The 18,086-nt window shown below is 39.5% G+C and overlaps 1 protein-coding gene across 1 annotated transcript; it reads left to right on the plus strand.

Moving 5' to 3' along the window:
* Positions 1-850: 850 nt before the first annotated feature.
* On the plus strand, positions 851-15,823 carry LOC123240256 (arylacetamide deacetylase-like). The gene is made up of 5 exons (XM_044667683.1): positions 851-988; positions 6,459-6,666; positions 12,087-12,156; positions 13,808-13,979; positions 15,215-15,823. The coding sequence occupies exons 1-5, from the start codon at positions 851-853 to the stop codon at positions 15,821-15,823; spliced, it is 1,197 nt and encodes a 398-aa protein (XP_044523618.1).
* Positions 15,824-18,086: the final 2,263 nt, after the last annotated feature.

Here is an 18,086-nt window from a genome sequence, read left to right on the forward strand (position 1 = left end):
CTCCAACAAGTTGCAGCATAAACAATGGGGTGAACACCAACATTGATGAGATAGCCGACCCACTGAAATTTGGATCGCTTCAACTCTTGATAAACTCTCTTGCAAAGCACTTGATAATAAATATCAAGTGCTTTGCAAATCTTAAAACCCTATTTAAATATTAGCTAATGTTATCTTTCCTGTTATTATGGTAGGCATAAAAGGTAAGCAGATTGTAACTTGTTTCTGGAAAAAAAAAACCACTTCCTAATAATTTTTGTGCTCTGTGGAATGGGCTGCCTCAAGTGGTCTTCATGCCCTTGGGTGGAGGATTTCAGACAGGGGCTGGACGAATCCTCTCAGGGACATTTCAGAGGGGATTTCTGGTCAGACCCAGATTGCTTCAACTGGCTGTCCAAGACCCATTCCAACTCAGAGAATCTGGAACTTTCTGCTCCCCTCCTCCTCATTTCATCTGAAACTTTTTGGGGACCCAGACCAGGCCTCCTACTGATCTTCTCTGTTGGCCTCCATGCAGACTTCTGCCCACTATTGGTGGTGGACTGGCTCCAGTTTTACTCCAGTCCAAATTGTCCCTGAAAAAACTGGGGGTGGGGTGGAGTGCTGAGAGGTCCAGAGCGAGCCAAAGGGTCAGTATTCTTAATGTCCACTTGAATGCTGGGTAGTTGTGCTTCAAATGGGAATTTTCTACTGGGAGTCTAGAATGATACTTGAGTCCTGTTGTTTGTTAATCTCACAATGAGCCTTGGACTCTGCCTTGGGGAACTTAGATAAGCCTCCTTCTGGGAGGGGATAAGCTAGTAGCCGATGCTGCTAGGTGGCAGAACTCCCAGGGAGCAGCAGCAGCAACATGGGAAGGAAATCTCTGTGTCTCCTGATTTCTTGTGTCCTTCTGGCCTACTATCTGTATATTCCTCTCCCAGATAAAATCGAAGTATCATGGAAACTGATGCTGACCTCTGTTTTCTTTAGGATCGAAATGCAACTAGTAAGTGGAGAACTTGGGTGGTTGTGGGTGTTAAAGTGAGATGCTGCCAGGAAGTAAGATGGGGACCCTTTGCAGGGACCTGGGGCTCTTATGTTGGACAACGTGGAAGCATTTTCTGTCATTTAAAAGTAAAAGATTTTTGAATGATATCAGTAGAGATTCCTATCCAAACTAGACAGTTTAGATATGTGGGTAGGTACAGGGGAAGAGGAGTTAAATAATTAAAAATGGTTTTCCCATCTTGTTCAAAATAAAGCCTCTCCTTCTCTTCCTGGGTACTGCCTCCTCCCAAGCTGCCAAGCCTACTGTGTAATTAGGATTTCCTTCCCAGGACTCTAAATCCCAGCTTCCCATTTTCTTTTTTCACTTTCCGTGTTAATGGAGGGAGGATATGTTTCGTGTAGCTCCGCCTCTCCCTTTTTTTCCCCCCTGATTGCTTTTACTTTTGTTCTTGTGTTTTTCCTACTTCAAGTGATTATTAATATATCTTGTAAATTAAAATAAGGATATTAATTTTAATCTTACACTACCTTCCCTCCTCTTTCCAGCCTTGATTTTTCCAGATATCCATTTCTATTTTCTTTCCTCAATAGAATGGCAAGCTCCTTGAGGGGAGGAATTACTTTGATTGCTTTGTGTTCCTGGTGATGAGCACAGGACCTGGCACGGAGAAAGCAATTCATAAATGCCTTCCTTGACTGTCCATCCATCCATCTATCTGTCTTTCTTTCTGTAAACCTACTGGTTTTTCTGTGTATTTTCTTTCTTTCACTTCTTCCTGTTTATCTATCTATCTATCTATCTCTGTCTCTGTTTGTCTATCTGTCTATCTCTGTATCTATCTATCTCTGTATCTATCTCTGTATCTATCTCTGTATCTCTGTATCTCTGTATCTATCTATCTATCTATCTATCTATCTATCTATCTATCTATCTATCTCTGTCTCTGTTTGTCTATCTATCTATCTCTGTATCTATCTATCTCTGTATCTATCTATCTCTGTATCTATCTATCTCTGTATCTATCTATCTCTGTATCTATCTCTGTATCTATCTCTGTATCTATCTATCTATCTCTGTATCTATCTATCTATCTATCTCTCATCTACCATGGGCCTTTCACAATATATTTAATTGCTAACAACCTTTCCCTTCTCAAACTATCATGTGTACATTTCTCTGTGCATACATTGGGTCCTTCATGGTGTGTTGTGCGAGAAGAGTGAGTTCAGCAAAACTGGAGTTTAGACTGTGTGGGGTTAGTAAAGTGTAAGGAAGTCTGAAAAGAAGGGAGAGGTCAGGTGGCTAAGATATTTACATGTCAACAGGCTATCTGTTTGATCCTGTGGGCAATGGGGCACCACTGAAGTCCCTTGAGTAGAGGAGATAACATAGTCAGGAAATTACATAGTTGGGGGGGGGTTTCCTTAATTTGTGAAATAATTAGAGGGTAGATTTGATACAGGAGAGACTGGAGGCAGGATAGAGAAGGAGATATATGTTAGAGAGCCATTGAGAGTAGAAACAACAGGATCTGGGAATGTGTTGTTTAATAAGTAGGGTGAGTGAGAATGAGGAACTGAGGATACCTTGGAAATTGTAAGCCTGAGTGACTGGAGGATGATGGTACAGTAATAAGGAAGTTTAGAAGTTTTGTTTTTATTCTGAGAGGGGGGAATAATGAGTTCTGTTTTGGACAAGTCATGTTTGAGATGCCTATGGGTACATAGTTTGGGATACCCACAAGGCAATTATTGACAAGTGACTGCAGCTCAGGTGTGAAACTAGGACTGGGTATAGAGACCTGGGAATCATCTACCTAAACATGATCATTAAACCCATTGGGACTGAGGAGAACACCATGTGAAATAATAGTCAGAGAAATGAGAAGAGAAAAGAGAGAAGAATCTTGAATGAAACCAAGAATTACCAGGCTTGATACAGATGAAGAACCATCCAAGGAGGCTGAGGATGGTTGGACTCGTAGAGAGACAAAAAGGAGAAAACTTATCAAGGTGTTAGCATTCAGGAGCAGGTGATCAACAACATCAAAATATTGAAAAGACATCAAGAATGATGAGGACTGAGAAAAGGCCAGGAACATAGGGCAGGTTAGAGATCACTGTTAAATATGGAAAGGGCCATTTCATTGGAATGATGAAAGTTGAAGTCAATTTGCAGAGCATTTAGAAGAAAGAAAGAGGAGGAAGAGAAACTGCATGTGGAAGGCCTTTGTCTTTTTACTTTTAAAAGAAAAATTTGAGCAACACCAAATAAAATGGGAATTTTCATATATCCTGTTATAATATAAAGACACACATGAAACTGTAAATATCTATCATATACCCCTTTATATTCTTTTTTGGGAGGGAGTTATCATTTTAAATATATAATGTAACAGATTTTATGTATTATATAACATATATACCATACATGTATGAAATATAAAATAATATTTAACATAATAATATAATATATAAGATTTGTTATAAATCTATAAGAAATTGTAATAAACATATTTATCAAAGAGAAGCAAATTTTCACATTAGCTATGTCCAAAAATCTATATCTCATTCTTTTTCTTCTCCTCCTTCCCACTCTTCCCTCCTCCTAAAGAAGGCAGGTAATATTAAATACATTGTACATTTATTATCATCTAATACATATTACTCTGTCATATTGTAAAACAAGACACATATTGCCTACTCTGGAGAAATATTCATGGAAAAAATAAATATGTTTCAATCTGCATTGGGACTCTCTCTGTTCCTTCTATGGCAGTGGATATCCCTTTTTATCATGAGTCACTTGGAGTTTGTCCGGAACTCTTGCCTAGTCAAGAATGGTTAAATCATTTACAACTGTTCATCATACATTATCGCGTACAACATTCTCCTGGTTCACTTTACTGTTTATCACTTCATATAAGTCTCCCCAGGTTTTTTTTTTAAATGATCATCTTGTTAGTCATTTCTTATGGCACAATAGTATTCCATTATATATATTATATATGTGTATATATATTATGTATGCCACAATTTGTCCAGTCATTCCTTACTTGATGGGCATCCCCTCAGTTTCCAGTTCTTTGCCATCATAAAAAGAGAAGCTATAAATATTTCAGAGCATGTAGTTTCTTTTCCTTTTTCCTTGACAACCTTTGGAAATGAACCTAATAGTGATATTTCTGGGTCAGTTTTATAACTCTTTCCATATAATTTCAGATTGCTTTCCAAAATGACAGGATCACTTCACATTTCTGTTGAAGATATATTAGTGTCCCTGTTTTTCCACATCCCCTCTAGCATTTCTCATCTTGTCCTTTTAACATCACCAAGAAAAACCCAAATGATGACATGAAGAGTCTCAAACGACTAAAATGTTTGAATAACAACAACAACAACAATCCCCACTGTATCCCCTGGCAGAACATAGGCCCCTTGAGATCACAAGTTATGTCCTTTTATTCTTTGCATCTTCTTTGGCTAGCATGAGGTCTTGCAGAGCACTTAATAGTTGTATAATTGTTTCTTTTTTTTTTTTTAACCCTTACCTTCCATCTTGGAGTCAATACTGTGTATTGGTTCCAAGGCAGAAGAATGGTAAGGGTAGGCAATGGGGGGGGGGGGCCCAAGTGACTTGCCCAGGGTCACACAGCTGGGAAGTGTCTGAGGCCAGATTTGAACCTAGGACCTCCCGTCTCTAGGCCTGACTCTCAATCCACTGAGCTACCCAGCTGCCCCTGTATAATTGTTTCTTTAACTGAATTGGAAAATATGTCATCAGGTTGGACTCACTAAGGGGACCAGTGTACAGAATACGAATGCAAGCAAAAAGTAATGGTTTCCTGAATTCAGTATTCCCTAGTTACTTTCTGTTAAATGAGGAAATGGTCCTCAAGCATGATTAGACCTGACTTCTAGGGTGAAGTGGCTTAAATGGCTGGAAAAAAGGGGAAACGGATGTATGGGAGATGAATTCTTGTCATAGAAACTCCACTGAGACCATAAAGAAGTTCTGACACGTAGTGGGAATCTGCCATAGGATATGATGCATTTATGTTGTGATTGTGTGTGCAGACGTGTGTGTGTGTGTGTGTGTGTGTGTGTGTGTGTGTGTGTGCACAATAGAAATAGTAGAGTTAATTTGGGTACATGGGCCAACATTAAACTCAGGTACAGAAATGAGGCAAACAACTGCAAGGTCCATGGAGGTCCTGGAACCTTCAAGACAAAAATAACTTTAGCTATGGCACTTCCAGAAGACTAACATCAGATAATCGCTCATCCATCAATTTCCATCAGTGGAACCCATACTGTGTGCCAGACATTGTGCCACATGCTAGGGATGTAAGGATAAGTGAAAATAATCCCTGTCCCCTGGATTTCTCCATTCCAATGTTGGGGACTATGGGTAAGCCGCTTGATACAGAAGAGATACATATCAAGTAGATAGATGGGAGAGAATATCTCAGCAGAAGATATCAAAGGACCCAGCTGGGCTTCCTTCCTTTTTTTGTTCTGGTCAAAAAATTATTGCAATTAGTTGATGCTGGTGGCCTGAATCTCAAGCAACCCTGGCGTCATCATGCCTGTCTTTGGTTCTATTCTTTTAAAACAAAATATAGAATTTTATTGGGCCAACTCTTCAGAGGTACATGCATTTTGCAAATTATTTCTCATGCCTATATGTACAAAATAGCTCTCACTATGACAGATTTTTTTTTCAGATGAGGAAAGCAAAACATAGACTTACAACAACTTGTTCAAAGCTACCCATCACATAGCAGAGTTTCTTTTGATTTTTTTTAAATTAAGGATATTTTATTTTCCCATTTACACATATTAATCTTTTCAACACACATTTTCCCAAATTATAAGATCCAAACCATCTCCTTCCCTCCCTCTTCTTGGAGATGGTAAGACGTTTGATCGGGACCATATACACATAGCACAGTCTCTGTACCTAGATGCAAACTAACTTTTTGTGGCTATTATTGATTCTCAAGCATTGCTAACAGCTCACCACTGGTTTAGGCCTTCCATGCTTTGATTCTATTTTGGCAAGTATTTGGGCCCAAATAAATGTAACCTTGTTGTGGCTGCAAGGGCAGATTCAGCTAAAATCCTGCTGGTGTAGATCATTCAGGATACAGGGCTGACACCAGGAAGATATGGGCTCAACCTCCACCTCTGAGACTTGAGTGTCCCCCAGGCAAATCACAGAACCTCAATGAGGCTCAGTTTCCTTGTCTATTAAATGGTGGTAATAATAGGCCCAACCACCAGGCATCAGATGAGATAATCTCTGTGAACCATTATGAATATACACAAGTTCTTTAATGTAACCTATTTTTGAAGACCCTCCGGGGTATATGAGTGCCTCCAGGGACAAAGCATGGCACATTCTAGAAATTCAGACTTTTGCATGTACCGGGAATTCACCTTTCATTGTGTTTCTTGGATATTAGGAACCACTTTTGGAAATGCTGGGATTTAAGCCTTTTCTGTTGATGGATGTCCTGGAAGTACCACCAACCTCAGATGAAAATGTCACAGTGACAGATACCCTCTTCAATAACGTTCCAGTCCGGGTCTTTGTGCCAAAGCAGAAGTCGTCTACACTGAGGAGGGCTGTGTTTTATATTCATGGTGGTGGCTGGGCCATAGGAAGTGCCGGTAAGTACTTTTCTTAGGAATGAGTCTTGGGGTGGCCAATGCATCTTAGTAGCCTTTGACATCAGTCAGAGTGTTTTGTAGTTAGGAGGTAATAAAAGCACAGAGCAGACAATAGAGGAAATGAGACAACAGAGAAAGACAAAACTGGGGAGGAGATGAGAGCTCTGGAGGAGAGGGGAGGGGAGGGCAGGACAGCTAAGGAAAGGGAGGAAAGGAGAGAGGAGGGGACAAGAAAGGATGAGAGGGAAGATGTGGAGTAGGCAAAGCCCAGCTAGCCACTCCAGGCTTTCTGGGCTTCAGTGGAGTTGAGTCAAAATGCCGTTTGATTCATTTACCAAGGTTAAGAGAACCAGCGTTGGTCATTTACGGATGACAGTAGCATCTACACTGAGGATACCAAGTCACTAAGATTGTTTCTTTGGTGAATACTCAATTAGGACATAATTGGATGGTTCTTAGAGGTTTAGAGGTAGATGGTAATTCTGTAGATAAAGCACTGGGCCTGGAGTCAGAAAGATATGAATTCAAATTCCACACCAAGCACTTTCTTGATGTGAAATTCTGGGCAAATCACTTAACCTCCCTTTGCCTCAGTTTCCACTGTTTTAAACGGGGGTGATAATAGCAACTGTCTCCCAGGGTTGTTGTGAGGATCAAATGAAGAATTTTTGTAAAGGGCTTAGCACAGTGTGTGGCACATGGTATGTGTTAGAATAAGCATGTTCCATCCCTTCCTCCTGCTTTAGGTTTCTATCTGATATAACTCCTTTGGCTGGACCTGTAAATTATCACACACAGAAGGGGATTTCTGTTATGGAAATGTAAATATCATTCACCAGGAGAGAGTGGTCTGGGGGCTCTTGAAAGATTAAGTGGAACCAAGTCTCCCTCGGTTAAGACTTGCCCCCTTTCCAAAATTCCCCACTGCCCATTTGATCCCTGGCATCTATGGGGCTGGAGGAAGAGAGTCAGAAGACCTGAGTTCAGATTATGATCTTCCTTTGCTTTCTGTGAGATGTTGAACAGTCACTTTTTCTCAGTTTCCTCATTTATAAAAAGAGGGGATTGAACTTGAAGGTCTCTGAAGACCCTTCTAGCTCCTGCCATAGGACCTCGTGACTCTTACACTTTTTATTGTCTAGTGCTATGACATTAGCCTTATAGTCTAGTGCTAAAAAGCATTTGCATGTGGTACTCCTTTTTTTTAGACTGTATGCAGATAGTTTTGGAGTCAGAGGACTGGACTTGAATCTATAACCCTGACATCACGAAGCAGCCAAGTACGTTTCTGGTGTATCTCAGCACCCTTGACCAAAGCCTTAGTTCAAAAATCTGGCCCCTGTCCCAACCTGGCTGTGACTACAATGTTTCAGAAGGAATTTTGCCAACAAGAAAAGAGAGAACAACAAACTGTGTATAACTTATAACATTTCAAAGAGTAGTTACTAGTAGTTCGGAAGATACCCAAGATCAACAAGCTGGGCAGCCAACCAATGTATGACTATGGAGAGAGGTCCCAATGGTCTGGACCAAAGATGACCCCCCAATTTCTATTTCTCACCTTGCCCCTGAATTCCTCCTGCCTTCCCGGCTCCCCTTCTCCACCCAGATGCCTATGACCAGCATTCAATTCAGGCTTCTTGGGTGTTTTCTGAACTACTTTTAAATTCTGCAGAGTCTCATGAGGTCTCACAGTGAATCATTCCTAGGGCTTTGGCCTCAACCTGAGGAATCCTTTCAGATCTGGCCCCTGTCTTTGGTTTTCCTCATGGATTCACAAAATCTGCAAGTTGGAAGGGACCTCAGTTGCCATCTAGCCGAAACACACCATGACAGGATTCCCCTCTTTTTACTGTGATTTGTTGCAGAAATCTTACAAAAAATAATAGGAAGAAAGTAAGTTGAAATTTGGTAGGCCTCCTATTTGGGCCAATAAACAAGACCTAGGCTTGTATTGATCTGAGGAACCCCAATAATGACAACCTCTCTGCCAGCAGAGAATGGTATCTGCACTGCTCTGTGAATTTAGTCCTAGAATTTCTCATAGAGTGCTGAGGGATTAAATAACTTATCAGGGTCACAGAGCTAATGTGTGGCAGAGGCAGGACTGAAATCAAGCGTCTCTGACTTTGGGATCAATTCTTTACTCACTGACATCTTCCTCTACTTGGACTTGCATTCTGTCTTGATTTTATTCTCAGACATCCTACTGGCTTTGTAAAGCATAAGTGGATATTTAATTTCTAGAAAACAAACCCAACTAAAGGAATGCCTTGTTTCATGAATAATGTAACCTCCATGGGGTCAGGCCATTGTGCCCACTGTAATTTTATTTAATGGGTTGTTTGAGTAATGAATATTACCTTCTGTGAGGGATCCAACATGACTATCACTCAGAGAGATGCATGGTGGATATAGGTAAGTAAACAAAAAAAGCATGAATATCACTCAGAAAGGCACATTGTAGGTATGAGTAAATTCAGCCTGATCACTCAAAGAGAGACGCCCAATAAGGATGAGCTGACTGTAATAAAGAACAAATAAGGAATTGTAAAGAGGACCTCGAGTAAAGGATGCCATTAAAGAAATGGAGAATGAGAGAAAGTGGGCTGGTCCTGTCAGAAGGGCAAAGTATAGCGGATAGTGCAAGTTTTCTTCCATTGCTATTCTCATGATGATCAAAGGTAACAGAGAAGACCTCTAGCACATTGGGAGAAGTCCACATGAAGCATTTATGGGATTATTTAGGAAAGAGTTGCCCAGGTTAAAGTGCTTTGATGAATGACAACCAGCATTATTGAAGGGAATATCTACAGCAAATATATGACAGATCTGTTTTAGTATTTCTATATTCCCTGCAACTAGGAATGCCTTATTGATAGTTTGTGCAGTGGTTAGAGTGCTGGTCATGGAGTAAAGAGGTCCTGACTCCTTTTGGACAAAGAAAAACTCAGAGGGGCATGTGACAATATATGAAGGACTATCTCATGAACATAAGATAACCCTTGTTCAATTCAGCCCCAAAGGGAAGAGCTAAGAGCAATGGGTGGAAGGGGCAAAGAGGATAATTTGGGCCTATTGTCAGAAAGAAATTTCCTTTCAACTAATGCAATCTAAAAATCGTTATAAGTAAATAATAGCTGGTATGTTGAAACCCAAACTATTACTGTTAAATGTTGTAAATATAATTGATCTTAATGTTGGTAATAGCTGTTATAGCTAATTGATAGCTGTATGGATTGATTAGCTAAAGCTGGTATAGACAAGCTAAAGCTATCAGGGTTAACCTATTTGAAGGTAGTGGATGGAAGGCCAGAAACAGCTTAATTCAACACTTATTTTTTTTTCTCTATGAGGAGAGACAGGATTCAGGAATAGAACAGGAATCTCTTAACCTAACACTAAGGTCTCTAAATAAAACAACCCCCCACAAAATGGCTGCTTTCTGTGCAGCTTCTTCATGTCCACTAAGGTGGACCTGACTTAATTCCATTCAGCTAACTTCTAATATTTTTTTTCTATCTAACTAAACCTATTTTAATTTATAAAATTTTCTTTAACTTTCTTCAATTAATATAAATGATCAAACTGTTAGAATAACTGTCAGAATCTCCTAACTGACACTGGACCTTCTTCCAAGCCAGAGAGGATGGACAGAGTCTCTGTCTCACAGCTTCTTTTCTCCCCAGGAACTGAGGAGGAAAACCTCCTCGGTGAATAACACTCTCCACTCTCAACTCACAAAGTAATATATAATCTATTAACTTCAACTGCCACCAACTGTCAGAGAGAGAGAGAGAGGGAGAGAGAGAGAGCTCAAAGCAGCTACCCCTGTTCCCTGAGACTGTCAGAGGAACATGGAGCCCAGAATTCTCTCTTCCCTGGTTTTTATGTTTTTCCCTTAAAGGGCTGGAAGCAAGCCCTCTTAAAGGGAACAGTGTAAAGGTCACAAACCTTTTCTCTGACCTAAAAACCCCTGCTCCTAATGAGACAGGGTAAACTAAATAAAATCCTTATCACAACATTATGGAAGGTGCTGCCTGGAAAGGCAGTGTGTTCCCTCTTTTGAAAGTCTTCAAAAAGAGGTTGGATGGCCACATATTGTCTCTGTTTAGTGGGAATTCTTCTCAGATGTGCTTTGGCCTAGATGGCTGCTAGCATCCCATCTGACTCTGATTCTAGGATTCTCTTCCCCCCAAAGTAATTTCATAGCCCAACTTCTGATGTTCTAGAACTGTACTGGTGAGCCTATGGCATGCATGCTGGAAGGGGCTCTTCTCTTCCCCCTCTCCACCATGCCTGAGGACATTTTTCACATCATCCACCCCCTCTGCCCAGCAGCCCAGTTGGAACACTTCCTCCCTCCCCTGTCTGGGGTAAGGGAGAGGCTCACATGTGGTGTGAGAGTGCAGTTTGGGTACTTGGTCTATAAAAGGTTCACCATCACTGTTGTAGAGGCATACTTCATTCCCTTTAAAAGGGAAGACAGAATGATGCTACTTTTTGGTCAGGATTTCATTCATTTTTTTCTTTTTCTTTTTTAGCTAAAAATTTCCTAAAAGGGAAATGTTGATTTGAAACATACAGTTATTTTGGGGGAAAGAGATCAACATTAATCCTACCTCTTACTGAATCAGAATCCCACTGGTTCTGTTCCACTGAGGTTCTACCCCACAGGGTATCCTGGGAAACAAATGAATATTAATTTTTTTGTGAAGATAAAATAGCGTACACCAACCCCCTCCTCTCTTGCATCAAGGGGTGCTGATCATTTTCATCTTGCATTTCACTCCCTCCTTTTGCTCTTTGCAATTCTATTCTAAATTCAAAAATCTTCCATCATCAACCAGAACTTTGAAAATGTCAGGCTGCCAACTGCCTTCTGTTTCTTGGAGAGGACCTTTTTAATGAAAGCTTGGCCCACTGAAGTTATGTACAATTATCCCTTCCACATCATAGGGGTTAAAGGTATGGCACTGCTCTAATCTAGAAAATCTCAATAAGTATTTTAGCCTCACTTTGTACCAAAGTGTGAGCCTTTCCCTTTTTCTTTTCTACATTGTTTACAGTACTCTATTATAAAATTTGGGCAAAGTATACATTTCTAAGTTCTCAACTTTTTCTGTGTCATCTATAGACCTTTACATGTAGACTGTGGTTTCCATGAATTCCTCCTGAATTCCCATTTAATTTCTTGTACTGACCTGCAATCTATCAAAACCATGATGGGGAAAATCATGATTTGGAAGGGGTAATTGTATTACATTTTTCTCTCTGGATAGATCAATGCTCACAGGTCTTGCAATTCACTCTGGAATAACCTCTGCAAATGGAGAAACAACTTTAGTATTTCTGTGAGAGGAGCAGGTATCTTTTAGTTGTCTGTTCTAATCAGCTTAATTTGATTTCTTGTGTTTTAGCTTGGATTATTTATGATGACCTGGGAAGACAGATGGTGGAGAAGCTTGATGCTGTGGTCGTATCAACTAAGTAAGAATGATTTTGGTTTTAGCCTTGACATGTTAGGACAAAGAATTCATCAACTTCCATGGTCATTTTCTTTGGCTTTAAAATCTCTCAGCTGCTTTTAAGGTTACATGGTGTGAGGATGGGGGGACAGACTTGAAGCAAGGAAGACATAGGTGTAGTCACATGTTAACCACAGAGAGGGACTAGAATGCCAGACAAGATCAAATTGACTCTCCAATGTTCCAGTAGTAAAGAGATCAATCATTTCAAGAAAGATCAGACTAAAGAGCCAATAGTCACCAAGTAGGCATTGTTTCTCTTTAGTCTAATTTAATTTGTGGGTATCTAGTAGATGTAGTGGATTGAGTGCCCAGTCTAATGTCAAGAAGACTCAAGTTCAAATGTGACTTCAGGCACTTATTTGTTGTATAACCCTGTGCTTAACCCTTAACATTTAACCTTGTTTGCCTCAGTTTCCTCATCTGTAAATTGATTTGGAGAAGGAAATGGCAAACCACTCCAGTATCTCTGCCAACAAAATCCCAAATGAGGTCACAAATACTTGGATACAATTGAAACATCTGAACATCAACAATTCAATTTTCTTAATATCTGGTGGCTCAGCGTGTAGGAGGAATAAGAATGGGCACTTACTGGATATCCTAGGAGCTTCTGCTATCCTTCAAGAAAGAGGGGCAGTATGTTCAGGAAACAGATAAATTCTCCGAATTCACCATAATCCTCTTGAGAGACTTACGAGTTGGAAGGAGACTTCTCAATTTTTATGAAATGGCTCCATGAATCCTCAAGATAGAGTCACTTCCATTTTCGGAGACTCAAGTTTTCTCAGTTGTAAAATGAAGAAGTTGGGTTAGATGAGAACTCTTTTCTCCATAGTCCAGGAACTGATTGCTGGATCAGGAAATAGCAGTCTGAAATCTGCTGGGATCTGGAATGACTGAGGCTACTGTCTAAACGGATTATAAGTGAAGAAGTTAACTCTTGAGTAATGAGTAACTCTCATGATGATTAAAACAAATGAAATTAATCAAAAATGAGAAAGGCAAACTTTTTCATCTTAATTCAGCTGTTGTTCCTTTTTGTTGTACTTGGCACATATTTCAACTGCTTCATGTGTTTCGAGTCGTAATCAAATTTACTTGCCTTCTATAATATATGTTCAGTGGTAAAAACAACAACATTATTTACATGAACAACTTTATATGGTGTAAAAGTGGTTTATTTAGAAGTTTTATACAAAAATTTAAAAACAGCAAATCAATTTTTTCTTCAGGGCTTTCTTCAGGTAATTTTCTCTCATTACCAAAGTAGCTCAAGGTGTCATATACCAGTGTGTGTTAGGGGGTGAGACTTGAACTCATATCTTTTGATTGTCCAATTGACCCTGCTGCTCTTCAGAAGTCTTTGATAATGATTTGGCAGGAACAAATATCATTCCTCAATCAATGAGTTTATTATCTAATACATTGGCCGTAGACTCCATGTGGTGCTAGCACAACAGGAAGGCAGGAGAAGACAACAGCACTCCCACATGGGAACAGCAACAAAAATCACCCCAATAAGAGCTATAAACACCAGTCAAAGCACATGTCTTTAGTATTTATCTTGAACTCATCATTTATTTAATCAACATTGTTTTTCTTCCAAAAAGCTACCGTCTGGCACCCCAGTATCACTTCCCAACTCAGTTTGAAGATGTATATGATACTTTAAAGTGGTTCTTGAGGAAGAAAGTCCTTGCTGAGTATGGTGTGGATCCCGCCCGCATCTGTGTTGCAGGAGACAGTGCTGGAGGGAATTTAGCTGCAGCTGTGAACCAGAAGGTATCAGGACAAATATTGGAATTTCTTTTTATTGGGCCTCCTTTTCAATGCCGTGTTTTGTGTCATAAATTAAAGAAAATAAAATTGGAACTATTATGTCCCTTTGTTAAAGAAATGATCAGGTTCAATGAATCTATTATAATTATTTTAAATTTATGCCTCCCTTCTTCCTGCTAGATGTGCTTCCTTTTTTTTTTTTTTTTTTTTTTTTTTAACCCTTACCTTCCATCTTGAAGTCAATACTGTGTGGTAAGGGTAGGCAATGGGGGTCAAGTGACTTGCCCAGGGACACACAGCTGGGAAGTGTCTGAGGTCAGATTTGAACCTAAGACCTCCCGTCTCTAGGCCTGACTCTCAATCCACTGAGCTACCCAGCTGCCCCCAAGATATGATTCCTTTTAAAAAATTTAAATATTGTGATAATGCTACGTAGGGCATTGGTTCTAGAATACTCTATCCATGAATCAATGGACACAATTAACTTCACGACAAAAAGAATTCTTCATAATAGTAGTAGTGACATAATAGTAGTAGTTCTTCCCGCTTATCATTGGATTCCACTTATATTATTCCAGGGCTTTTCCTATGTCAGAATTCTTTCCCTATCTCTGAAGTAATGCTCCATGAACTTTTATGGGAATTTGGCAGGCTGACTTTGCCTTAGATATAAATCCCATGTTACTCTTATTACAAGGGATCATTATGTACTGACCCAACACATTTTCCTTGAGGGACCTCCTTAAACTTAGCCAGATAATTACTGGGCAAGGAAGACATATACAACAGAGAGAAAGAGAGAGACAGACAGAGAGAGAGATGAATAGACTTATATAGAGGAGGTAGAAGGTAACCTGAATAAGGGCTTGGAGAACAAGGGACTTGTATGTAGAAAAGATACAAGTTAATTCCAAGAGGAAAATAATATTGATTAATGGAGCAGAGAGAGATTTCCAGATGATGCAAGGTCTACTGAAGGAGAGGCCCCTTCAGCTGTGACTTAAAGGAAGTTCAGGTATCCAAGGGCTGGAAGTAAGGAAGCAATGCCTGCCAGACAGATGCCAAGGCTAAGAGGTAGGAGATGGTGCACTGTAACACCGGGCAAACCTTTGTCCATCTTTGGACCCCAGTGTCTCAAACTGTTTAATGATAAGATTGGACTAGATGGTCTCTCTGGTTCCTTCCAGGTCTAAAAAGATAGAATTCTAACTGATCACAATATTATGGGTCTTTTTCAGATCCTCAACGACCCAGAAGTCAAGATCAAAATCAAGATTCAATCTTTAATTTATCCTGCTCTTCAGGCCCTTGATATGGACTTACCATCATATCGAGAAAATGCCCATCTGCCATTCCTGCCTAAGTATCTAATGGTTATGTTTTGGAGCATGTATTTCACCTCAGACAAGGCATTAGAGGAGGCCATGCTTACCAACCAACATAACTCTGTGGAGTCCAGCCATCTCTTCAAGTTTGTTAACTGGAGTACCCTGCTGCCTGAGAGGTTCAAAAAAGGACATGTGTATACTCACCCAATTCATGAACGCTCTGATCTTGCAAAAAAATTCTCGGGATTTCTAGATGTCAGAGCATCCCCCCTATTAGCTGAAGATTCTATGTTAAAGGGTTTACCTTTGACCCATATCCTCACCTGCCAGTATGATGTCTTAAGAGATGATGGGCTCATGTACCTCTCCCGCCTTAAGGCTGCAGGGGTCCAGGTAGTTCATGAACATGTGGAAAATGGCTTCCATGGATTCTTGTCATTTGGCAGCCCACTAATAGATCTTAAAGTGAGCCGTAGGGTAGTGAACAAGTATCTGAAGTGGCTAAAGGAGAATCTCTAGTTCATCTCCATTCAACCAAGAGCCAGTCCCTCCTCTGCCATTCATAATATAGACTGCTTGCTGTGGTGGGTTGGGTTGGATTGGAGGAGCATAAATAGGACTAAGACATGGTTCAGACTGCCCTAGAGATAAGATTTGTGCACAAATAGCTGTGGTACAAAATGAAGTGAAGGAAAGAAACCACATGCATTGTCATATTATAAAGTCAAATGGTCTTAAGTCCTCAGAAGGTAAAATGATAAGAAGGTAAAATGAAATGGGGATCCAGAGAATGCTCAATGAAGCTCCTCTCTCTTCCCTGGGCACTCAACCTACATCCCCATTGTCTACTGCTAATGCCAACCTGAATGTCTAAAGAAGAAAATTTTAAAGGATCTTGCCAAGCTTAAAACTACATAATTATCAGTGGATGTTTTAGTTTTTGATTTTACTATTACCAATTATTTACTATTGCCTTCCAATGCAAAAAAAAACTGGTCCCAAACTACAATCCTTGTCCTTTCCTCTATAAGCTTGCTTTTCATCTTCTCTATTTGTTTGTTCAAAAGTCAGGTTTGGCTCTTCCTTCTCTTTTCTTATCTCACTCCCCACCACTATCCAAGCAGTTACCCAGTTCTATTGATTCTGACTCTTCTCTTCCACTTAACCCCTCTTCCTTTTATTCACCACCACCACTGAGTCAATATTTCACTGATTTCCATCTGGACTGTTGCCATACTGTCCCCTCTACCTTCTCTGTCTCTACTCCCTCCTCTCTCCAACCTCTTTTTTATGTAGTTGCTGCTAAGCTTCTTTCTTAATGAACAGATAATGGCATCACTCTCTTAAAAGAGCTTAAAATTTTCATGTTAAAAAGAGGAGGTAATTTTTGCCCCACTCCACTGCAAAATTATAAAGATTTAAAAAAAATTATAGACTTTTCCAAACAGATGTGCATGAATTGAGTCTCAGGACTATAGAATGGAGAACTGGGCTAATCAAATTGACAACATTGCCCTTTGGTTATATTTGGACTTTGATTCTCTTTCCTTTTTGACCACTCCTCTCTCTGCTTTGCTAATTCTTCATCCCTTTTGCTGCCTTCTAATCAGGGTTGGACTAGTAAATGTTTAATAACTAGGTCTCTGAAAAAACAGTTAGAGTACTTTAAGTTTTATCACTATTTCAACCTTCTTGACTTTCTTATGTTTGGACCATCAACAAAACAAGAAATTACATCTTGATTTGTTGTGTTTTCCATTTTCTGAAGTGCTCATACCAAAAATTTTAACAATTGTCCCAGATTTGAAGTCGTTCCAGCACATCCCTTTCTCCAATCGTGGTTGAGTTTCTAAACTTTGCCCTCTGATTCTGATGTCACTATTACATGCAGAGCTCTCAAATTGTTATCTATAACCTAGCTGTTAAGCACACATGAATACTCCATTCTATTCATGTCCATAGTAACAAGCCAAAGAAAAATCGAACAGCACCAAACTGGAATAACTAGAGATGAGAATATATAGCATATAAATCAAGTCCAGGAAAACCTCTCCAGTCAAGTTTATTGGCTCTAAGCTATGGAAAACCCATAAAAATAAGATGTGACTGATTGTTAATTTCTTGGAGAGATTTGATTCCTTGTTTATAAAAAGGGAGATAATAAAATCTGTTGTAATTACATCACATGATTAAACTAAGAAGTTTAAATGTATTCACAAAATCATAGAATTTTGAGGGTTAGAAAGGACTTCAGTAGCCATCTCCTCCAAATGAAAATGAATCATCCATAAAGCCTGATAAGTGGGGATCTTGGTGACATTTTACAGATCATGTTGTCACAATCACATAGTTGAATAAAAGGTGCAGATTGCTTTTTGGTGGGTGAGTTGACAATAAAAATGTACTTGAGTATTGAGCTAAAGTGGGTGGAAGAAAAAAAATTAAATGGGTGGCAGGGTTGGGAAATGAGACATGTTACTCTTTTAAAAAGGAGCAAGTCACTAGCCTACGATATTGCAATGTTGGGATTCTACCAGTAGTTGTCAGTGGTTTCTAAGAAAATAGTATAGGCTAATGATTTTTTTTGCCTCTCTCTTTCTATGGTAACTGGTAAATTTTATTTCTAAAATTAGACTTTCCACTGTTTCATACCAAAAACATACCCAGGATTAACTTAGACACATGAAGTTTTTATTTGAAAAAAAATTTTGTTGACATCTTTTGTTTTTTCATTGATTTTCCCCAATGTATCCCCTCCCCTCTTCTAGAAAGCCAGTCCCTA

The sequence above is a fragment of the Gracilinanus agilis genome, chromosome 3 (genome assembly GCF_016433145.1).
Source record: "Gracilinanus agilis isolate LMUSP501 chromosome 3, AgileGrace, whole genome shotgun sequence".
In the NCBI taxonomy this organism is placed as follows: Eukaryota; Metazoa; Chordata; class Mammalia; order Didelphimorphia; family Didelphidae; genus Gracilinanus; species Gracilinanus agilis.